Source organism: Pongo pygmaeus, chromosome 1, assembly GCF_028885625.2.
Source record: "Pongo pygmaeus isolate AG05252 chromosome 1, NHGRI_mPonPyg2-v2.0_pri, whole genome shotgun sequence".
NCBI classification, from domain to species: Eukaryota; Metazoa; Chordata; class Mammalia; order Primates; family Hominidae; genus Pongo; species Pongo pygmaeus.
Window position 1 is genome coordinate 178,160,221 of NC_072373.2, and position 25,098 is coordinate 178,185,318.

The following is a 25,098-nucleotide window of genomic DNA, read 5'->3' on the forward strand; positions in this document are numbered from 1 at the left end:
AACTCATGCAATAATTCACATCCTCTCCTTGAGAGGATGTCTATCTCTCAGGATTCCATCTATAGCCATAGTCTCTTCACATGGGCCTATCCCATTTACAACCATACTCTCAACTATCACAGGAAAGCTGTGTCTCCCAAATCCATATTTTAACTCAGCTCTACCTTCTGGGATCCATACCCATATATTCATCTGCCATTTTCATGTTTCATCTGATGTCATTATTTCAAATTCAGCACACTGAACAAAGAATTCCCTTTCCTCTGCCAAATCTGTTCTTCTATTCACTATCTTGATGAATAAGACCAACAGACACTTAGGTGCTCAAGCGAGGAATCTGAGGCCAACCTTGACTTGTCCCCTCTAACCCCCCATATCCAGTTAGTTACCAAATCCTACTGAATTGAAGCACCACATCTTTCATATCTCTCCAATACTCTTTATTTCCACTGCAATTATTTAATTTAAATCCTGATCATTTCTTAATTTCTTGTTGGATTCCTGCAATATCTTTTTAAAAAATAAATTTTACTGAGGTATAATCTATATATTATAAAAGCAATAGATTTTAAGTGTACATTTCAATGAGTTTTGGCAAACACCCATGTAACCACTATCCTAATCCAGATACAGAGCTCTCATCTCAGAAAGTTTTCTGGGACTCTCTGTAGTCAGTTCTAGCACCTGCACCCCCACCTCACTTTAGGCAAACACTGACCTAATTTCTATCACCAAAGATTAATTTTGCCTGTTTTAGAAAACCATATAAATGGAATCATCCAATATGTACTTTTTTGTGCCTGGCTTTTGCTCAGCATAATGTCTGTGAGATTCATGCATGTTATTGTGTACTTCAGCAGTTAGTTCATTTTTACTGTTGAGCAGTATTCTAGTGTATGAATATACATTTGCTTATCCTGAAATTGCTTCTTAACTGCCACCAGACTCACGGACTTTGATCCATTTTTCACACTGCTTCCAGAGTCATCTTTCTAAAATGCAAATCTGATTATGTCACTCACCATCTCAAATTCTTTCAGTGGCTCTTCATTGCCTACAGAATAAAGCATGGGCTCCTAAATAAGACATTCATGAACCTCCCATACCCTAGTCTCTGATACCCTCTCAAAACCCACATGAATCTACAATTACTTGAACCTCTAATGCCATTTTTCTAGAGTGTTTAAAAGTGAATACATTCAGATTGAGGAGAAAAGTGAAAGTTCCCGGTTATTTCCAGGACTAAATTCAGCTCCAGGGTATTATGTGGCCTGGAGGACCTGGGTGATTTCAGATTTAACCCTATACATTTTGGAACAGACAGGGTAAACACTAAAAGTTACTTCACAGGTATCATGTGGTCAGTTTCCAATGTATCACCTTGCCCTTATGTAATGCTACACCTAAATTATTCTAGAGACTAATGAAGACATAAAGGCACAATCTTTTACGCATAATCTACATCACATTAAAAATACAATTATATATCCTGCTTCTGTAATTATTTAAAGAGCATTTTCCATGTTGCTACATTCTTTTCATAAATATTGTTTTAATGGCCAAAAAAAGTTCTCAAAAAGACGCTCACATCTAATAAGTATAACACAGTTAAACTTTCCACCTATAGCTAAGGCATTCAGGTTGCTTCTGAATTTTTGTGTTAAATTTAGGTAATGCTGCAATAAACCCTTTCATTCACGGAAGTGCATTTTATATTCTGGATACTGTCTTCAGCACAGAATCCCACAATGAAAATTATTGCATTAAGAAAGTCTGAATAATTTATGGTTTTAATATATGTATGAAATATTATCAAATAATACATGAAAATATTTTTAATACCCCGGTCACCCTCACACCCTCTCCGAGCCTTCTTCCTCAAAGATAAACCCTATTTATCAAGTACAGATATTATATACTGACTTCCTGTTACAATAAACGAGAATAGTTCAATTACACCATTTTTTTTACCTCATTTGTTAAATCAAAGGGAGGCTGACTTTGTAATGTCAAATAACACAATGTCATAATAAATAACTGTAATGTCAAATAAATAATGTGTTTCTTTTCTCTCAATCTTAGTTTCTTTTTAATATTCTTAGTCTTTCCCAACTTCTAACCTCTATGCCTTTACTTTTAAATTGTTACAGTTAATATTTACAATTTTGAAGCCATAGTCATCTATGCTAATTGTTTTTGAAATTTGAATATTCATTAGCATTTACACTATGATTAAATATTGTTAACCAAAGAAACAAGAAGTAAGTTACAAATATGCTTCCTTCTACCAGGTACCAATATCCTGACCCCTAGGCCACTAAAAAGAAAATATTCTTACATTTAGGTCACCAGATTCTCTCACAGCTTTGATTCCAGCCTCTGTAAAATAAAAACTATACCAGGTACAATACTAAAATTTATAATTTCCTCAAACCATGGAAAGCTCCAACTTGCCACTAATATCAAAGTCCCCTGCCATGCTTAAGTCCAAAGTTAAGACTATTATTTTGTATTTGAATTCAAAATTTTTTTGTCATCTACAAAGGGAGCAGACTAAGTCATAAAGCATGCCTACCTGCCAGAGCATCCCGATAAAGCTGCACAAAGTGATTAAAGACATCCTTTGGCAAACACTTCTCATCCGGTAAACACTGTAGAAGAATGACTATCTCAGACTGACCCACTGCATGCATTCCCTTGGTTGTGAAACACCAGCACTTCCTGTTCACATCTACAGATGGAATAAAAACACAAAAATAAAGACGTTCCTATCAATCCTTACTCTTAAAAAAAGATGCACAGAAATCTATGTTACAATACAGCAAAGATTAAAATAGATCACACTGAGTCTGTATAATTCAACTGTGAACTGTCACTGCATTGAGCCAAAAACCTATTGTAGAAAATAAAACATGCCAATGCCTCTGGCTCTTTTCTAAACACTTAGAAAAATGATTGAAATGGAAGTAAAAGAAATAATAATAAAATGCACTTAAAACTTTTAACTCCTATTAAAAGAAGCAACATTCTATTAATACTAAAATAAAACCAAACTATGTATTGTAAGCCAAACATAGCCAAATGTGACTGAAGAACATAGTCCTCCACCTTTATATTTTAACAAATCACATCATCAAAGGAAGTAATTACCTACGTAAGGCTAGAAGTAATTACAATAAAAGCCAATAATATAGATTTGTCTTCAGGTTGTGACCTAAAGGAAATATATTTTTATGTATATTTATTAAATTTAATATATGACCAAGAAATTCTAGCTATTTTAACTATAGTCCTTTCCAGGAAAAAATTCTAGATAATCAGCAACATGACTTTACTTGGCTTCATGCTGTAAAAATTAGTGAAAAGGATGGCTTTTCCGAATTACTTAGTTCCAACTCCTTCACTTTAAGGCTATACAGAGAGTATGAACAGCAGAAACCATATGTAGTCAAAAACAATGTTTAATCCTTGACACTTTTACTCTTCATACCCCAACACAATGGGATCCCCAAAGGAACTGAAAAAGGGCTCAAATAAAATTATGAATACCACCATGTAAATCAAAACAAATGTTAATCAAAAAAACAAAGACATCTTTATTTCACTTTGGGAATCCTTGCTTTATGTACCTAAATAGGACATTCCTAATGATGGTATATACTTCAAGAATCTAGGTTAGCTAATTTTTTTTTTTTTTTTGAAACAGGGTCTCACTCTGTCATTCAGGCTGGAGTGCAGTGGCATGATCTCGGCTCATTGCAACCTCCGTCTCCTGGGCTCAAGAACTCCTCCCACCTCAGCCTCGAGAATAGCTGGGACTACAGGAGCATGTCACCACACCCAATTTTTTTTTTTTTTTTTTTGTAGGGATGAGGTTTCACCATGTTGCCCAGGCTAGTCTCGAACTCCTGGGCTCAAGTGATTCATCTGCCTTGGCCTCCCAAAGCACTGGGACTACAGGTGTGCATCATGGTGCCTGGTCTTAGGTTAGCTAATTTCTAAGCATAATTTATAAACTAGATATGGCAAATTGAAATTTTAAGCAAATTAATTTTAAATCTGATCCTAGAAGGAAAGGTAGCAAGCATTAATAACTGGCCAAACATACAAGAGTGTGATTAGCAAGTAAGCCAGAAACCCACATTTCATCAATGTAGAACTTCTAAAGAAGTAGTATATGTTTCTGGTTCCCAAAATCAACTTAAGTACATATGGAGAACCGCAGGATGGGTCCCCGGAAGTTCCTTCCTTTACAATTGCCTATTAGCACTCATTCAGAATAAATGCATTCTCTAAATAATTCTCAAAATTACTAGCTGGCGCAGTGGCTCACATCTGTAATCCCAGCACTTTGGGAGACCAAGGCAGGCACATCACTTGAGTTCAGGAGTTCAAGAACAACCTGGGCAACATGGTGAGACTCCTGTCTCTACAAAAAAATACAAAAAAAATTAGCCAGGTATGGTGGTGCGCACCTGTAGTCTCAGCTACCTGGGAGGCTGACGTGGGAGGACTGCTTGAGCTCAGGAGGCAGAGGCTGCAATGAACAGAGATCATGCCACTGCAATCCAGCCTGGATGACAGAGTGAGACTCTGTCTCAAAAAATTCTGAAATACTGTTGTCTTTCTCATCCTGATGCCCATGATGCTAGCACCAACAATTGAGAAGTTTCTTCTGAATCTCAATTTATGATGTATTGAAGCTTTACTGTGTGTTAGTTAACACTTTTCCTAAATAAAGTTTCGCACCATAATTGAGGTTTCTGGGATTAAAATACAGCACGTAAATTATTTGGGTAGCCTGTATAATTTATCTACCACCAGTTATTCTGGTGGTAAGTTGTGATTTAACATATTAATCTCAAGAAGAACTTAACTCAGATAAGTTCAAGATTTGTTTGGCTTTCATCCATGGAGAATTCACTTACCTCACCCCTGTAACTAAATGTGAGAGTTTCGGTTAGTTCCACAGCTATCCTCTGGGATATATCATTTTATACAAACCAACTTTTTCAGAACTCAGTGTTCAGTAAGATGTGGCTAGGCTGGGCACGGTGGCTCATGCCTGTAATCCCAGCACTTAGGGAGGCCAAGGCGGGTGGATCACAAGGTCAGGAGATCAAGACCATCCTGGCTAACACGGTGAAACCCCGTCTCTACTAAAAAAAAAAAAAAAAAAAATACAAAAAATTAGCCGGGCGTGGTGGCGGGCGCCTGTTGTCCCAGCTGCTCAGGAGGCTGAGGCAGGAGAATGGCGTGAACCCAGGAGGTGGAGCTTGCAGTGAGTCGAGATCGTACCACTGCACTCCAGCCTGGGCGACACAGCGAGATTCTGTCTCAAAAAAAAAAAAAAAAAAAAAAAAAAAAAAAAGATGTGGCTCTATATAAAAATACTTGTGTGTAATAAATCTGAAAGTTTTATGTACTATCTATGAGTCAGTAAACCATCTGATTTTAATTTTTAAAAATTTATAACTTACAATTTACAATTTTAACCATTGACAACAAATTTGCATTTAAAACAAATACAAGTGGGTCAGGGCCACCATCCTCCAACTGCTGCATTACTGAAATCTGTGATGGTTTCTCTTCCACAGCATAGTCTGAAAGGGGAGAAAACAATGTAACAGATTGGTTAAAGGGACAAATCAAGAAAGAGATCAGATGGAGAAATGAGCTAATTATTCACAGAAAAGAGACATGCATTTGATTTATCAGTAGGTGCATACAGAGCATGGTTTGTATCTGCTGGCTCAGTATCATATTAATAGTGCCCACTTTTACTCTCAAAAGTGACGCAGTCCACTTTAGATGATAATGTGGTTATCCTGTGTATAGACCTCTCCCCACAGTGGTTTGTGCCACAATCTAAAGACTACCTTTCTATTTAATAAAAATTTTCCAACTACTATAACAAGAATTTCACATAATAAATGTTCAAGACCAGCATTTAAAATAACTCATGATACACAAGAAAGTGATAATATACTAGTTACCTCTGGAAAGGAAATCAAATAGTTGGGGTAGAAGAGAGCCCTACCTTTTACTCTATGATCTTTTGTACTGTTTGACATTTTTGACAATTAAAAACTTAAACTTTAAAAAAATGAACCCAGAAAATAAAAGTATCGTACGTGACTGGCTTCATAAAACAATTCCTTTAAGTATAATTTAAGAGTTTAGTACACATGTCACTAAAATCATCAGTAAATCACACATAAGATTCTGAACATGAACAAGTTAATACTGAATGTAACTCTTCCCATTTAATCTCTGGAAGCACGGTATGTGCTTCAGCATCTCATTTTGAATGACAGTGGTCCTTTCAGCTTGAAGTCAAATCATGGGTAATAATCACTGTAGAATCTAGAGATACGGGAAAGGAACTGAAAACCTAAAAGTTGAATGTTGCTTGGTTGGTCTTATATAAAATGCATCTTTGAGGGACAGTCAGGTAGAACAAAGTAACATCATTTCCCATTTTCTAATGGAAATTTTAAAATGGGTTTTTTGGCTACAATGGGAAATATCTACCCCATTATTAAAAATATTTATTGGAAGGAGAAATCCTGAGTTTAAAATTTTTTAAGTAAAGTCATCCCACTGGAATAAAAAATTGCAAAATTTTGATGAAGAGACTGTAATATAGTTTAATTGAGTAATACAGATAATTCACTGTTCTTTCTTGGTAGGAGAAGTTTTGACAATTAGATTTAATGGACATAACTTTTTATGAAAATGGAATCCAACAATCTGACTCTTTGTAACAACAGAGTAGGCCAGTTTAGTTCCTTGTTAATCTAAGATTTATTAAAATAAAAATCTGAACCCTAAGCAGCAATTTTACTAACAATAGATATTTTTATAGGGTCCTGGTAAAGGAGCAAAAGCATTATGCAATCAAAAGAATGCTTAACTGTATGTGAAAGTTCACTGCTGAACTATCTGGGACATAGCTGCATTTGAGAGCACAATACAGACAGCATTTGCTGAGAGCCTACTATGGGCCTAGCACCATGCAAGGAGCAGTAAATGCAAGTATAAAATAAGATGAAGAAATTCACAGTCTAAGTGAAAGAATATGATCTGAAAATATAATATCTAAATTGCAATGAGAAAAAGTGTTAATGTAGCCAACAGTCTATAGGAACCACTATTAGAACAGAGATAATGAAGCAAAACACTATTTTCTAAGCAGCCCAGGTAAGGATTCAGAAAAGAATTAACCATTAAGCTGGATTTTAAAAGGTTGAGGAGTTCTTCAGGAAGACTACAGTAGAAAGGGGTATTCTAGGCAGAAGAAAGGAAGAAATGGAAAATATTAATTACATGCCTACTTCATGCCAGATACTTTCTTGGTATGTACTTACAGGTATGATATCTAACTTAATACCCACAATGACTTTTAAGTAGGTGTATTTATATAATTATTTTAAATAAAACAGACTAGGAAACAAATTCAGAGAGGATGAATGACTTGCCAACTGGATCACACAGCTAGAATGGAACGGTACTGGCATTAAAAGTCAGGTTTAATTCTGAAGTCCATTCTTTCCCATTATTCCACAGCACAAGAAAAAGTACAGAAGAATGAAAAGTAAATATTCAAAAAATAGCAAATAATCTGCAGTATACATGTAAGGTGCTGGGGAATGGCTGGAAATAAAGTTGATAATAAACAGCTAGAAAGACAGGCTGAGACAAGGTTATAAGAAACATTGTCAGACCAGGCATGGTAGCTCACGCCTGTAATCCCAGCACTTTGGGAGGCCGAGGTGGGCAAATCACCAGGTCAAGAGTTCAAGACCAGCCTGGTCAACATAGTGAAACCCTGTCTCTACTAAAAATACGACAATTAGCCGGGCATGGTGGCATGCACCTGTAGTCCCAGCTACTTAGGAGACTGAGGCAGGAGAACTGCTTGAACCCGGGAGGCGGAGGTTGTGGTGAGCTGAGGCTGTACCACTGCACTCCAGCCTGGCGACAGATCGAGACTCCATCTCAAAAAAAAAAAAAAAAATTGCCTGCTAAGATAAGTAATTTACACTAAAGGCATTGGGAATCCGTTAAATATTTCTAAGTAAATGCAATATAAGATAATATCTATGTTTAAAAATATAACTGGCAACAGTGTGGAAGACAAAATGAAGGAAAGAAAGACTGAAGGCAAGGAGACCAGGTAAAAGCCTAGGACAAAGTTCAGGAGAGGTTAATTAATAAGCCACCTTCTAAAAATGTAGTAATTGTATACTGATCCATATATGTCAGCAATAAAATTTCACACTAATCATCAGAGAAATGCAAATCAAAACCACAATGAGATATCAACTCACACCAGTCAGAACGGCTATTATTAAAAAGTCAAAAAACAATAGATGCTGGTGAGGCTGTGGAGAAAAGGGGACATGTATACACTGTTGATAGAAACGTAAATTAGTTCAGCCACTGTGGAAAGCAGTTTGGAGATTTTTCAAAGAACTTAAAGGAGAACTACCATTCAGCCCAGCAATCCCATTACTGGGTGTATATCCAAAAGAAAATAAATTGTTCTACCAAAAAGACACATGTACTTGAATGTTCACTGCAGCACTATTCACAATAACAAAGACATAGAATCAACCTAAGTGCCCATCAGTGGCTGACTGGATAAAGAGACCCTGTCTCAAAAAAAAAAAAAAAAATTACCTATTGGGTACTATGCTCACTACCTGGGTGACAGGATCAATCATAACCCAAACCTCAGCATCATGCACTATATCCATGTAACAGATCTGCACACGTTCCCTTTGAATCTAGAATAAAAGTTAAAATTATAAAAATAAAATTTCACATAATATTAAGCATTCTTTTGATTAGATAATAATTTTACTTCTTATCAAGATCCCTAAAAATATTTTTAACAGTAAAATTGCCATTTAAATTCAGTGCTCTTCACACTTACTATATGTTCTTTCTGAATGTATATTATACCTCAAAATGAAAAGCTAAATAAATGACTGTATCAGGGTGGGTTCATCCTAAACCACAAGCAATCCTTCAGAATATTATGTGCTTTGAAATATGTTTTAAAACTGCTAATAAACTACATTTATATTATAAGTAATATTATATCCATTCAAAAAATGAAAATGACATTATAATATAAAAACATAAGCATCTACTCTAAAATAATAACAGCAACAACTGTTTTCATAGTTTTGGGGGAGTTTGTTTTGTTGGATAAGAGAAAGGTGAATGTCACTCAAATTCTGTCTACCTTAATTAGAAGGTAACATTTGGCAGATAGAACTATCAGTGTTTAAATATGTAGTCCACATACCTCCTTTTACACCAGTGGAGATGAGAATGGGAGGAAGGCCATCTTCAGGAATAAGATTCATTGCACTTCCAACAGGACTTCCGACCTGAGTTATACTCCCAGAGAATAGACAAATATCTGCCTAGGAAAAGCAAATCAACAAAGTGAGCACTACAGAGAATTCAAGACTTTGGCAAGACATAATTAAAAATATAAATGGGAACTTAAGTGAAAATTTGAAATTCATACTTTTTGAAAGGCAGCACAAAATATTCATTAACCCGTGGGTTAAAAAAAACAAAAAACAAATTAGGCTTATACTATGAAAATGTTTTCAAATGTGTAAGTTTCTTCTTTTGGTATCATCAAATCATGGTAATGACAGAAGAGGCCTTAAAACCTGCATTAAAGCTTCCTTTACCCAGGTTTCTTTTGCCATAAGAGAAAAATATTTTTAAAAAACTGTAGTGGCAAAAGAAACAAAATCTCTGTATTATTTCATAATTTCTTAATTTTTAATACCTTGGGAACTATTTAAAGTCTAATTTATATTGCTTTTAAAAATTAACTTTGAAAACAGTGGTGATAGTTGCAAAACAATGTGAATGTACTTGATGCCAATGAATTCACTTAAAAACTGTTAAAATTGTAAATCATATGTTATATATGTTAATATTTTTCCACAATAAAAAAGGGAAAAAAATCAACTTTGATACAATGTCATCATTTTTCATTTACTATGTAATAAAATAAATCTTGAAGTTCTTTTTTTTTTTCTTTTTTTGAGAAGGAGTCTCACTCTATCGCCCAGGCTGGAGTGCAATGGCATGATCTACAACCTCTGCTTCCCGGGTTCAAGCAATTCTCCTGCCTCAGCCTCCCGAGTAGCTGGGATTACAGGTGCGTGCCACCACACCTGGCTAATTTTTGTATTTTTAGTAGAGATGGGGTTTCACCTGTTAGCCAGGATGGTCTCAATCTCCTGACTTTGTGATCTGCCAGCCTTGGCCTCCCAAAGTGCTAGGATTACAGGTGTGAGCCACCGCACCCGGCCTGAAGTTCATTTTTCTTTGCATTACTAGGCAGATCACATTAGCTATATTTAATGAAGTATAAGGTTGCAAAACATGTTGGTTGGCATTAAATCCACTTAATTATTAAATAGAACATGCTCAAATATTTATTAAAATGATGCTCGCCTCTCTACATTCTCTATAACTTTCATTTCCCATACTATACAGATGTATATTCTCTATAACTTAAACATGAAATAGAAGCTTTTAAAGAGTTAAAAGAGGCCAGGTGCAGTGGCTCATGCCTGTAATCCCAGCACTTTGGGAGGTTGAGGCGGGTGGATGACCTGAGGTCAGGAGTTTGAGATCAGCCTGGCCAACATGGTGAAATCCCATCTCTACTAATAATACAAAAATTAGCTGGGCATGGTGGCACATGCCTGTAATCTCAGCTACTAGGGAGGCTGAGGCAGGAGAATCACTTGAACCCAGAAGGCGGAGGTTTCAGTGAGCCAGGATCGCACCATTGCACTCCAGCCTGGGCGACAAGAACAAAACTCCGTCTCAAAACAAAAAGTTAAAAGAAAAATATTTAAAAGCTGTTTTTAACGTGTATAACAATATTCATACGGCCAGGTACAGTGGCTCACGCCCGTAATCCCAATACTTTGGGAGGCCAAGGAAGGCAGACTGCTTGAGGACAGGAGTTCAACATCAGCCTGGCCAATATGGTGAAATCCCGTCTCTACAAAAAAATACAAAAATTAGCTGGGCGTGTGCCTGTAATCCCAGCTACTTGGGAGGCTGAGGCAGGAGAATTGCTTGAAACTGGAAGGTGGAGGTTACAGTGAGCCGAGATCCTGCCACTGCATTCCAGTCTGGGCAACAGAGCGAGACTCAAAAAAAAAAAAAGAAAAAAAAAGAATATTTCTAGCAGCTTCATTTCATTCATAATAGCCAAAAACTGGAAACAATTTGAATGACCACTAACAGGAGAACATAACATAAATTATGGCATATCCATACAATGGACTAATACTCAGCAATAAATTAATTTTTGATGCATATGGATAAATCTCATAAATATTAAGTTGAGCTTAAAAAGCTAAACACAAAACATTATATACTATTGTTTCGATTTATATGAATTCAAGAATAAGCAAAACTAATCTGTAGAGACAGAAGTGAGAACAATGGTTACCTTGATGAAAGGAGAAGGTACTGACAGAAAAAGTGCATAAGGAACCCTTATGGAGTACTGGAGATGTTCTGTATCTTCACCTGAATGGTGGTTACATATTTTGTGTGTGTGTGTGTGTGTGTGTGTGTGTATACACACACACACATATATATAAAACCATGTATAAATTTAAGGTGTTTCCTAAAGATTCATGCTCCTTGTCATGCATTTTGCTATATATATTTTATACCTGAACAAACATTAAAACTATTTCTTCAAAATATGGCCGGACATGGTGGCTCATGCCTATAATCCCAGCACTTCGGGAGGCCAAGGAGGGGAGATGACCTGAGGCCAGGAGTTCAAGACCAGCCTTGCCAACATGGTGAAACCATCTCTTACTAAAAATACAAAATTTGCCAGGTGTGGTGGTGGGCACCTGTAATCCCAGCTACCCAGGAGGCTGAGGCAGGAGAATCACTCAAGCCCAGGAGGTGGAGGTTGCAGTGAGCTGAGATCATGCCACTGCACTCCAGCCTGGACAACAAGAGCAAAACTCTGACTCAAACAAAGAATAAAATAAAATAAAATAAATATGCCCATGTTTTAACATACTTTTGTCTCTACTTAGGACAAAGTTTTTAGGACTATACATTTTTAGTGGGATTTCTAAAATTTTCCAGTATGGCATCATATAGGAGCTTTATAAAATTTTACTAGCAAACTACTATTAACTGACTTGAAGGCCTGGTACAGAAAATAATCTATTCTAACCTACTATTGAATGGTGCAAAAATCCTCCTTTTAATATCATAAGAAGCGGTCAGTTGGTCTCTACTTAAATGCCTTCCGTGAAAAGGCATTTACTGCGGGGCTTAAAACCTAGATGACGGGTTGATGGGTGCAGCAAACCACCATTGCACATGTATACCTAGGTAACAAACCTGCAGGTTCTGCACATGTATCCCAGAACTTAAAGTATAATAATAATAATAAAAAGACATTTACTTCATTTATTGGGCACTTTTTAAGTGCCAGGCACTCTACTAGATCATAAAAATAAGAAAAATATTAATATTTTCTAGTCTGGCATTAAAGAGTTTGCTTTCTCTCATTTTACCACATAAATATTAGAGTGTTGCACAATGTGAGAGCACAAAATAATGTGGCTTAGCTTGTCTTATAATGAGCAGAAAATTGTTTCCCTATAACATTCACTCACTAGACCTTCCTCATTCTTTCAAAAATATTTATAGTTTAAGAACCCATCATAACAAACTAAGAGATAGCAAAGAAATTTAACAGAAAGAAAAAAATCATCACCCTCCCACCTCAGCCTCCTGAGTAGCTGGGACTGCAGGCATGTGCCATCATGCCCAGCTAATTTTTTAATTTTATATAGAGAAAGAGTCTGACTATGTTGCCCAAGCTGGTCTCAAACTCGGGGTTCAGGCAATCCTCCTGCCTTGGCCTTCCAAAGTGCTGGGATTACAGATGTGAGCCACTGCACCCAACCCAAACTAATACTTCTTGATGTGATCCTTTAAGAAATCATCCTCACTTATGTAGGATTGTCATTACTGCCAAAAAATGTTTAATCTGCAACTAGTCATGAGGAAAAAAAAAACAGACAACTACACATTGAGAGTATCATGTAAAACATGGCCCAAATACTTAAATATTAATGACATAAAAACTTTAAAAAAAAAGTAAGAGAACTATTCAAGATTAAAGCAAACCAAAGAAATATGACAACTAAATGCAACTGTGGTCCTTAATGAGATCTTGATTTTTAAAAATAAATTTTATTTTAAAAATTAATATATCTGTGCACACACATACATGTAAAAATGAAAGCTATAGGCCAGGTGCAGTGGCTCACGCTTATAATCCCAGCACTTTGTGAGGCCAAGGAGGGCAGATCAGGAGATCAGGAGATCGAGACCATCCTGGCTAACATGGTGAAATCCCATCTCTGCTAAAAAATATATAAAAATTAGCTGGGCACGGTGGCGGGCGCCTGTAGTCCCAGCTACTCGGGAGGCTGAGGCAGGAGAATGGCATGAACCTGGGAGGCGGAGCTTGCAGTGAGCCGAGATCGCACCACTGCACTCCAGCCTGGGCGAGAAAGCAAGACTCCGTCTCAAAACAAAACAAAACAAAAAAATTAAAGCTATAAAGAACATTATTGTGACAACTGGGAAAACCAGAATTATATGTTAAGTTTCCATCTCATGTGATAATTGTATTGTGGTTATATAAGAAAATGACTTTTCTTAGGGTACACAAGCTGAACTATTAAGTGGTGAAGTGCAACCAATCCTTAAATGGGTCATAAAAAAAAATGTGTGTGTACTCTGAAGTGGTAGAGTAAATGTGGCAAAATGGTAACAGTTGATGAAGACAGGTGAAGAGTATATGGGTATTCACTGTATTATTCTTGTAACTTTTCTGTAGGCTGAATTTTTTTCCAAATAAACAGTTGTGGGCAGGCTTGCCTACAGTCCCAGCTATTTGGGAGGCTGTGGCAGAAAGATCGCTTGAGCATGGGATGTTAGGGCTGCAGAGAGCCATGTCTGCGGCACTATACTGGAGCCTGGGCAACAGAGTGAGACTTCGTCTCAAAAAAAAAAAAAACCAAAACAAACAAAAAAAAATTGAGGGGAATAAAGAAAAAACTTTCTTGACAAAGTCACTGTGGAGATACAAAAAAGGATAAGACATAGTTCTGGCTGTCACCCTCTGCAGCCACAGAAAAATTCAAAAAATAGAAATATTTGAAGACAGATATTACATGGTTCAATAACTCACCAAACAGGTAAGTCAGCTCTGCATGTCAAAAAATCTAATCTTAACAACATGCAATTTCAATTACAATCAAACTCACAAATTATATAGGATGTAAATGTCTGAAAAAATATTACTTATCATTAATATAAATAATTAGTAACTAACAATTCTATGAAAACATCAGGAGTAAAATTTTTATCCAATCCTGATAGGGTGTGGTGGCTCACACCTGTAATCCTAGCACTTTGGGAGGCTGAGGGGGTGGATCACTTGAGGTCAGGAGTTCGAGACGCAGTCTGGGCAACGTGGTGAAACCCTGTCTCTACTAAAAATACAAAAATTAGCCTGGCATGGTGGCAGGCGCCTGTAATCCCACCTACTTTGGAGGCTGAGGCAGGAGAATTGCTTGAACCTGGGAGGTAGAGGTTGCAGTGAGCCAAGATCACGCCACTGTACTGCAGCCGGGGCAACAGAGACTCTATCTCAAAAAAAGAAAAAAAAGTATCCAATCCTAATGTAAAATGTGGACTTGGGTTGGCTACAATGTGTCAGTGTAGGCTCAACAAGTGTAACAAGAGTACCACTCTGGTAGGGGATGTTGACAAGCCAGGGTTTTCAACTCAGCTCCTCAGGCCCTTTCATGTTACCTGCTCTTCCTCACCATAGCACTCCTGAGAGGCTGCCATGGAACCTGGGGAACATGCTTTAAAAACCAATGTAGCAAGGGGACAGAATTCCCTACAGCCCGACTGCTAGCTAAATTGGAGCACCTGAGCTCATCTGAGAACAATCTTCATTAAGAACCTTTCTCCTGAAAAAACTTCTAAATATACAGCAAAGAACAACAGCTGATTTTTGCCACATTTACTTTATCCATATATGTGCACGTACACACTAAGTTGTATCCAAAACCTACAGAGTTCCACACAAAAGTAATGCAACAAAGAAAAAGGCAAGACAGAGGCAGCACAATGCTGAGTAAAGTAGCTACGCAATTTTAGTTGCTGTTTTGTTTTCTTACCTCTGCTGGTAGAGGACTGGTAGTTACTGGCTTGACTGGGTCGTGTGACACAGCCAGGGTTCCTGCAGAGGAAGTTCCATTCATTGTTAATTTGGCTGCATCAGCAACTTCTCCATTGGGCAAGATCCCATCAGCAAACCAAACTCGCCTCTGCTCTCTGGGCTGAGCCACTTGAGGGGCCAGAAAAATAAAACAGGCATCAATGTGGCATTGGAAGGTTTTCTAACATCAAAGAAGAGAAGGTCACCAATTCCAGATGTACAAAGAAATCACTACTTGGCAACTTACAATCAGAAACATCAGAAATGTAACTGTATATAAAAGTGGTTATAAATGAATTAAAAATACAAATTTAAATATATTCTTTACTTCTTTAACTTATATGCAGAGTAAAATACTTTGCTTTGAAATATTAAGAGTTCTTAAATACATCTATGATTATGTCACATACTCTGTCCCGTATCACTGACAGAGAAACTAAGGAAAGTATTCAAGGGCCTTGGAAATAAATTAATAGCATGGTGAAAAAAGCAATAGACATTCACATTTTCTAAAGGTATGAGGTTTCCAAAGAAATTAAACATCTGGTAAAGTGATATGGTACTTTTAAAGGGCAAAAGATGCCCTGAAGAATGTTAAAGAATAATTCATTTATAACAGAAGAGCTGGCACAGATATGTAAGAATTGGGAAGCAAACCGACCAGATCTTTGCCTGAAGTGTAACTGAAGAAGAAAAAGACTGATCTGGCAGTGCAAAAGTAATTTGTGTTTTAGTAAAAAGACAGGGAAAAAGCTGGAAAACTGAGTCTGATGAAATGATCCCTTTAAGTCCAGTTTTAGAAATCAATTCAAACAGCCAAAACACACAGAGACTAGGGAAGAACAACAAAAACAACAAATGAAGAGAATAAAGATTTTAAGAAAGCCTAAATTCATAAAAATACAAGGAGTATGACTAAGGGATGATCTGAAAAGAGAAAAAATGGGGAAGAGTATGATAATGTCAATAGAAGTCTATGATCTTCAAAAGGGAAGGTGGGTTATTTAGCAAGGGGAAGGGAATATTAATAGATGAAAAGATAAAATTAATGAAGGAAGACTGATTTTAATTACCAAGGGAAACTTGATAAGATCATTTTAAGGAAATAAATGTTATTTTTACTATTCATAATCCCCTGCACTTACACAGTGCCTTTCATCTGACAATATTATCATCATAAAGATATAATAAACCAACGTAAGTTGAGGCTGAAATTTTCTACCTATCATATGATATAATCAGAATTAAAGTTCTAGATTTAAAGTCTATGTCCCTAACACAAAAATGTTCATATTTTTATATGGACAGATTAAAAATGAAAAGAGAAAATGGCAATGTATACTCCAAAAAGCAATACTTGAATGGGCTGGTCAGAAAGAAGAACTCTCATTTTTATCACTTACTAAACTCCTACAAAGAACATTAAGACAGGCATGAGGTAGGCTAGGAATTTACAGACTGACTTCAAATTCTGCACCTCTTTTTAAGGACAAGCAGTGTAATTACTCCATTCTTAAGTTGGAGAGGAGACTGACATATATTCTGAGGTGCCTCTAAAATACCAAGCAACACAATATTATTCTCTACTTGCCCAGAAATAGTCTTGACACATTTTTCACCTTGTTGTTCCATTTTAATAACCACCCAAAGAGACTTATCTGCAGTGTTTTTTAAGACTTGTGCTGTAAAGTCATATCAGCACCTTTTCAGAGGAACTTCGTGAGGAAAAAGAGAGAGAATAGCACATGATCCCCTACCTTCTGCTCCAGGGTGCTTTAAAACTCCCACAGGTACCATCACAGTGGGAGGTGGAGAGCTCAGAGCTCCTGAGGCCTGAGCTTGCTGCAAGGGAGGGATAGTAGAACAGTATTCAGCAGGATTGTTAGGGTTAGGGCTCTGGCTTGAGGCACTCATCATGTTCTCCCAGGCTTGAGCTAAAGCAAATACAGACACAATCAATGTGAATGGATTGCAAAATATGGACATCAAGACCTCCACAATATTGGATAAATAATGCAGCTTCTCCTAATTAATACTCATAGTATGTCTCTCTTCCAGCTAGTGAAGGTATTAAAGAGATAGGTGATTTTACGTAATAAAGGAGACCATTTAGCCAAATAAACTATTTGGTTGGAGCAAATAAGAATAACATGATTTTTTTTTTTTTTAAAGAATTAGACCGGGAGCGGTGGCTCATGCCTCTAATCCGGGCACTTTGGGAGGCCGAGGCGGGTGGATCACGAGGTCAGGAGATCAAGACCATCCTGGCTAACATGGTGAAACCCCGTCTCTACTAAAAATACAAAAAATTAGCCAGGTGTGGTGGCGGGCGCCTGTAGTCCCAGCTACTCGGGAGGCTGAGGCAGGAGAATGGCGTGAACCCGGGAGGTGGAGCTTGCAGTGAGCCAAGATCGCACAACTGCACTCCAGCCTGGGCAACAGAGCGAGATTTCATCTCAAAAAAATAAAAAAGAAAAAAAGAAAAAAGAATTATAGGATACTTCTGATAGACTGATAGCAGATCAACCTGAGTTAAAGGTTGGAGCCTGGCTTCTTTATAGGAGACCAAACATTTCCTTAAGAGGGAGTGAAACAACATCAAACTTTAAGAATTTGAAACTTGGATAGCATTTAGACATTTTTTCATTTAATATTTAATGCATTTTATAAAGTTCTATCAAAAAGCAAAATCAGGGGCTAAAATAGCATAACTCTACTGTATAATTTTAAGTTTCATTTCTAAACTTTTAAGGCTCTTGTTAGTTAAAATAAAATCTCATTAAAAATTTCTAAAGCCTAAAGCTCAGGAGGACACATCTCAATCTTTTTCTGAATTCTGCTTTTATGTAATCATCACCCTGTATAAAAGTATCCATCAGTAACAACCATTTCACATCTCTGGTGTGTCTCAAAAGCACAGGACCTATTTGAACATGAAAATGTGCCAATATCATGTAAGTGTGATCAACCAATATAAATGATCACAAATACATTAAGATTCTGTGTACCCTATAATTTCACTAAATACTGACACATCACCTATTGCCTTTAAAGCAAATAGGATGAAAGGTGCTACAGAAATGAAAGATACCAAATTTTATCTTCTAGGTTCAGGTAATACCACATGCCCAGAAACAGAAGCCACCCTCTTTTTAAGCATCCTTTCAAAAATCTCATTCAACATCAAAGAATGATCCATAGGATTTTGAATATTTATTGCCTCCAAACTGCAAGACAAGGCTAGTAACAAAAGCTATGTTCCTTTGAAAGCACTGGCAGGAAGAGGGGAGGAAGAGAAAAGGAGAAAGGGAAAAAGGGATAGGGAACACTGAAAAGCATCAAATTAAATATTAAGAAAAAGACCGGGCTAAGCCATGCGAGAGGAAAGACACTGGAAAAACCAGGAAAAGTGGATTACCTTAGGATCCCCTGTTAAGGGCCTCCTTGGCTTAATAAAAAGTATTCCATGTGAATCCTCTGCCATTTCCTTCATCTTTAGCTATGCCAAGTTAAAAAAAATTAGCTATCAAGTTGGAAGATCTCATCAAATAAAAGAGATATTAGGTACTATAATTAAGCAGCATGCTCTTATCTGTGAATATGTGCCCGAAAATGAAAGCAGCAGGATAAAAATCATCAATTGAGCAACCAAGTGAAATAACCACTATTTAAAAAGTAACCCTTAAGAGTGGAGAGAATGATTCATATTTGGTCAAAATTGTAAGAATTCAGAAATGGGAGGAAACTGGGTGGATCATAGGAAATTAGAACAGATCAGATTAACTGTCATGCAATAGGTTAATAAGCCAGCAACAGGAAAACATCACTATCAGCAATGCAGACAGACAGAGCAGGAGGGGTCTCAGAGCAGATAAGTTCCAGCCTCCAGGAGGCACACTATCCTGGCACAGGTAGCACTGGTGTTCAAGTTTAACATTTTATGTCTATTAGTAATTGTTCCAGCAACTGTACAAAGATGCATTCAAAGAGAAAATACTATAACCTGAACAATTTTAGTGTATCTTTTTACAAGGATACTCAGGGTTTTTAACTAATATGCCCTTAAAATCATTTCCAGTCCAGCAAAAGATGAACACTGGGTAAGTTTTATTTACTTTCCCCGGCCATATTCTTTTTACCACGTAACAACTAGATTCTAAGCCATTATTCTCACAGCAAATCTAAGTAGCATTAAAGAGATAAATGGGCTTTAAAAATGCAATTTTCTACTTGGTCCTAGATGCTAAAATAGTTATTTTCAACAAGATGAATGAAACAAGGTGTTGATAAGAACGCATGCTAAGTTATTAAGTTGTTCCTTAGAAAGAGATGGCTTCTCTTAAAAGGAAAATCTCAGCCCAGTTTTAACATCTCATCACCTGGTGATCAAAAGCTCCCCATTCCCACCTCACCCTGGTTATTTTATAGGAACACAAATAACTACCTCGCACCAGATTTCCAAAGAACTTCCATTATTCCTGCAAAACTTACCTGGCTTTAGCATTTATTCGTTAAATTAGGCACAGGAATTCTGAAATGCTAAGATACTTTCAAAACATGGAAATTTAGCTAAATATTTTCAGTTAAATTTATGACATTTGAGAAGGCGAGCAACTTGTAAAGAAAGGCAGGGGAAAAAAGTCTTCTCATCGGAATTCCCTTGTTCTGTCTCAATAACTATGAAATCAACCTGTTTTAATACTTACCATTCATTAGCACTGAATGGCAGATTACGCACACTCTAGCTTCCTTTCTGTCCATGTATAACAGTTTACATTTCAGGCTACAGCAGGAAGCACAGAAAACCTGTGGGGGGAAAACAACACACAAAATTTACTTGGGATTACCATGCAAAGAGAGTGAACCAATATTGACAAATACTGATTGTCAGCGAACCTTATTAAACTACAATACTAAAGTTTCAAAGAAAATGTAGTTCAGGAAGTTGGGTAATTCAAAAGCAAGAGTGAGATTACAAGTCTGTCAACAATAAAGAAATGGGAAACGTTGGCTGAAAATAAAAATCTTAGCTAAGATCACATGGCAAATATACAGCAGTGGGGAAAAAACCACCTGAATTACCCTTAGGCAAGATTTCTATACACACAATCACCTAACATGGGTATTGAAAGATAGTTACATCTGCTATTTCCGTCTGGAAAGGAATTATAGCAGGATGAAATAAACAAAGATTGGAATTTCTGTGTTTTAACTTCTGTTTGTTACTATCCTTATATGTGGAATAATAACTATACCAGCTGTTTTCACTGTTTTTGCTATGAAGGCCAAGGGTCGATATATACAACTCAATCATAAACATATGCACTGCTTTAGCTACAGGAAATCACAGCAGGCAATCAAGATCTGCCATGCCAATTTCCACCTTCTGGGCTTGGTTCCTGGTAATCTCACTTCCTTCTCCCTTCTACACCAGGCAACAACAATCTCCTTTGTTCCTGTTAAGATTTCTTTTTTTTTTTTTTTTTGAGACACAATTTGACTCTGTGGCCCAGGCTGGAGTGCAGTGGTGCGATCTTGATTCACTGCTGCAACCTCCACCTCCTGGGTTCAAGTGATTCTTCTGCCTGAGCCTCCTGAGTAGCTGGGACTTCAAGTGTAAGCCACCACGCCTGGCTAATTTTTTTTCGTATTATTAGAAGAGAGGGTTTCGCCATGTTGGCCAGGCTAGTCTCAAACTCCTGAACTCAAGTGATCCACCCACCTCGGCCTCCCAAAGTGCTGGGATTACAGGCGTGAGCCACCACACCCGGCCAGATTTATTTTCTTGAGAACTCATCAGTCATTTACCACATAGAGCCTTACAGTGGCAAAAGCCTGTTCCCGCTCAGTAGGATAAATTCTACTTCTTCACTTTTTACAGCCAAGAAGCATCCAATACCTTACAAAGTTGAACCAAGAGATGAGGGGTCATATTAAAGTCTAAGTTAAGCTCGATATCTCCCATCCTTCTATGTATAATTAATATCTAGTTACTATGACTGTAATCAGTTTACAATTTTTATAGGGCAAGACATTCTTAAATGTGATATAGGGAGATATCCTTGTGATATAGGGAGAACAAAGGGTATACATATTATCCTTATTTTCTACCAGAAGAAACTGAGTTTAGATGGTTAAATGACTTCCTCAAGTTCACAGCAAACTATATGACTACTAGGCACTTTACATGTGTTACATTTAACCTCAAAAATTCCATGAAGACACTCATTTACAATTAGCAGTTAGGTAAACAGATGAATGTTCCAAAACTCATATGTTGAAATCTTAACCCCAAAAGTGATGGTATTAGGTAGTGGGGCATATGGGATTAGTGCCCTATAAAAGAAGCCTGAGAGAGACTCCTCACCCTTCTGCCCTGTGAAGTTAGAGTGAGAACACAGCTGTCTATAAGGAAGCAGGCCCTCACCAGATACCAAACCTGCCATTGCCTTGATCTTGGACTTACCAGGCTCCAGACTGTAACAAGTAAATCTCTGTTATTTATAAGCCATCCAGTCTATGGTATTTTGTTATAGCAGCCCGAATGGACTAAGACATTAAGTAAAATTACCAGGGTCATACAGCTAGTAAATTACATGATTAATCTGTATGACTGCAACGGCTCTGTAGCTAACTACTCTGTAATACTACTTCATACTAAATTACATATTTCATGTAAATTTTGAGTCTTGACTTTTCCTTCTCCCTCGCCATGACCACATCCAGTCAGTCATTAAGTCCTGTTAGTTTTTCCTCTGAAATTGTTCTTCCAAAATCACATCTTCTCCTATCTCTAACATTGCTGCCTCTGTTCAGGCTGTTATTATCTGAGGACTAAACAATCATGATGATAACCTAACTGTTCTCCTAATCTTCACATCTGCCTTTCCAATTAATCTTCCAAACAAAGACTGAACTTTCTAAAAAAATCTAATAATGTTAAATTTCTTAAAATCCTTCAATAACCTTTCTAATAAAGAGACAAAACCAAGAATCCATCATTCACTCATTTATTCCACAAATATATGAACTCTTACTATGTACTGGGCACCAAGCTACCCAATGGGGATGTGGCAGAAAACAAAACAGACATGGTCCTTGCCTTCACGCAATGCAATTTAGTGCAAGGGTTTCAGGTTATAACCTACCTAAAATCAAATAATAATACAAGGCTGGGCATAGAGGAGTACACCTATTGTCCCAGCTACATGGGAGGCTGAGGCAGGAAGATGGCTTGAAGCCAGGAGTTTGAAGACACACTACACTATGACTGCACTTGTGAATAGCCACTGCACTCCTGTCTGGGTAACATAGCAAAACCCTGTCTTAAAAAAAAAAAGGAAGAAAGAAAAGAAAAGAAAAAGAAAAAGAAAAACCATACAAGTGAATATAAAATCATGTGTTTCAAAAGTGGTAAATGGTGAAATAAGATCATGTAATCTAGGCTCTAGCCTAGATTGGCAAGGTCAGGGAAGATTTAGGAAATGACAAGACATCAAATTTGAAGGATGGGTAAGAGTTTTCTGTGCACAAAGAGGTGCCAAGAAGAGACAGTAATAGTAGAGGAAATAGTATGTACACAGTTCCTATTAGGGGAAGAAGCATGGACCCACCAAATAACTAAAAAAAGTTAATATGGCTTGAGGCCCCAAGAGTTAAGGGATGCATGGAAAAAGCTGAGGGCAGACCAAGCAAAGGCTCTGTAGGATCTGTTTTGACCTTTTTAATAGAGCAATGGGAAAGCCCTTAAGCATTTTTTTTTTCTTTGAGATAGAGTCTTGCTCTGTCGCCCAGGCTGGAGTGCAATGGTGTGATCTCAGCTCATTGCAACCTCCACCTCCAGGGTTCAAGCCATTCTTCTGCTTCAGCCTCCCAAGTAGCTGGGATTACAGGTGTGTGCCACCATGCCCAGCTAATTTTTATATTTTTAGTAGAGACGGGGTTTCACCATGTTGGTCAGGCTGGTCTCAAACTCCTGACCTCAGGTGATCTGCCCGGCTCAGCCTCCCAAAGTGCTGGGATTACAGACGTGAACCATCGTGCCCAGCCCCCACTTAAGCGTTTTAATCAAAGAGAAAGACATGATCAGATCTGTATGGCCACAGTGTAGGCGGAAAAAAAAGGAGGAGAATAAGATTGGATTTGGGAAACTTAATGAGCTACTGCAATTATTACAAAAAAATTAATTTATGATAAAAACATGAGCTTCAATAACCAACAAATACCTCCAAGGAAATAAGGCAAAGAACACACATTGGTAAATACCCAGAAAAAATAAATTAAATGGGCAACAGATATAGTAAATACCACTCATGACAAAATAAAACAATGAGGTATGTTTTTACTATGCGACTAGCAAAGATTTTTTTTAAACACTGATAATATCTAACGGTGGTGAGGGTATAGCTCTCGTATTCTGCTGGTAGTAATAAACGCTGGTAGGTTAATTTGACAGTATCTTTTAAAATTGTGTTTATTCAGTATGACTCAGCACACAGTTTTAAAATTTTACCCTACTGAAAACGTCCACATGTGCAAAGAGATCTACACAAGAATTATCTCCATATTGTTTATAATAAAAGTTGTACACAACCCAAGTGTTCATCAGTAGTGTAACAGCTAAACTGCAGTATACCCATAAAATGGAATCCCGTTCCCATAAAAAGAATGAGATAGTTCTGTATGTACTGATTGACACGGAAAAGAAAAATATAGTCAAGTTGGAGGATGAGATTGGAATGGAAGTGGGCCTTTTTCTTTTTTATTTTTAGACACAGTCTTGCTGTGTCACCCAGGCTGGAATGCAGTGGCACCATTTCAGCTCACTGCAACCTCTGCCTCCCAGGTTCAAGCGGTTCTGGTGCTTCAACCTCCTGAACAGCTGGGATTACAGGTGTGCACCACCATGCCCAGCGATTTTTTTTTTTTTTTTTTTAGTAGAGACAGGGCTTCGCCATGTTGGCCAGGCTGGTCTCGAACTTCTGACCTCAAGTGATCTGCCCACCTGGGCCTCCCAAAGTGCTGGGATTACAGGCATGAGCCACCACAGCTGGCTATCTTTTTCTCTCCTTTTACTTTATATAATTTTTTAAATGTTGTATTGAGATATTTTTATTTTATTTTGATTAGTTTTTTCTGTACTTTTTAAATTAGAAAAAAATAAAAAATAAATTAGTTGCTTTTATGGGTTGAACTGTATCCCCCACAAATACTTAAGTTGAAGTCTTAACTCCTAACACCTTACAATGTGACCTTATTTGAAGATAGGGTCCCTACAGAGGTAATCAAAATGAAGTGATTAGGGTAGTCTCCTAATCCAACATGACTGATACCCTTATAAAAGAGGCAAATATGGACACAGGTATACACACAAGAAGAACACCATATGAACATGAAGATGTCCATCTATAAACCAAGGAGAAAGACACGGAAGAGATCTTTTCCATACAGCCCCCAGGAGGAACCAACCCTGCTATCACCTTAATTTCAGACTTCTAATAACTGTGAGATAATAAATTTCTGCTTAAGCTGCCCAATTTGTGGTATTTTGCTAACTCTAGCAAACTAATATAGTTGGGAACATTCAGAAGCAGTGAGTTAGGCTTTGGGACAATAATCTCAAATAAGAATGATTTTTTAAGAAAAAACAAAATATCTTAAAAAAAAAAAAAGCAAGCAAGGGAGCAGCAAATGGAGTAAACACAGAAGAACCCAAGAATACCCATCTTTCTCAATATCCCACAGGCTGAAGAACA

At 37.2% G+C, this 25,098-nt stretch overlaps 1 protein-coding gene across 2 annotated transcripts in view; it reads right to left on the reverse strand.

Annotated features, from left to right (window-relative positions):
* Positions 1–25,098, reverse strand: part of ZFYVE9 (zinc finger FYVE-type containing 9) — a 206,470-nt gene that overhangs the window by 70,803 nt on the left and 110,569 nt on the right. The window contains exons 5-10 of one of the 2 annotated variants that reach the window (XM_054487840.2): positions 20,050–20,149; positions 17,101–17,277; positions 15,303–15,472; positions 9,320–9,440; positions 5,481–5,603; positions 2,576–2,731 (exon numbers count right to left, since the gene is read on the reverse strand). In XM_054487840.2, the coding sequence (XP_054343815.1) occupies positions 2,576–2,731; positions 5,481–5,603; positions 9,320–9,440; positions 15,303–15,472; positions 17,101–17,277; positions 20,050–20,149 (847 nt within the window). The remainder of the gene's footprint in view (positions 1–2,575; positions 2,732–5,480; positions 5,604–9,319; positions 9,441–15,302; positions 15,473–17,100; positions 17,278–20,049; positions 20,150–25,098) is intronic. The other variant, XM_054487849.2, reaches the window with a different exon arrangement.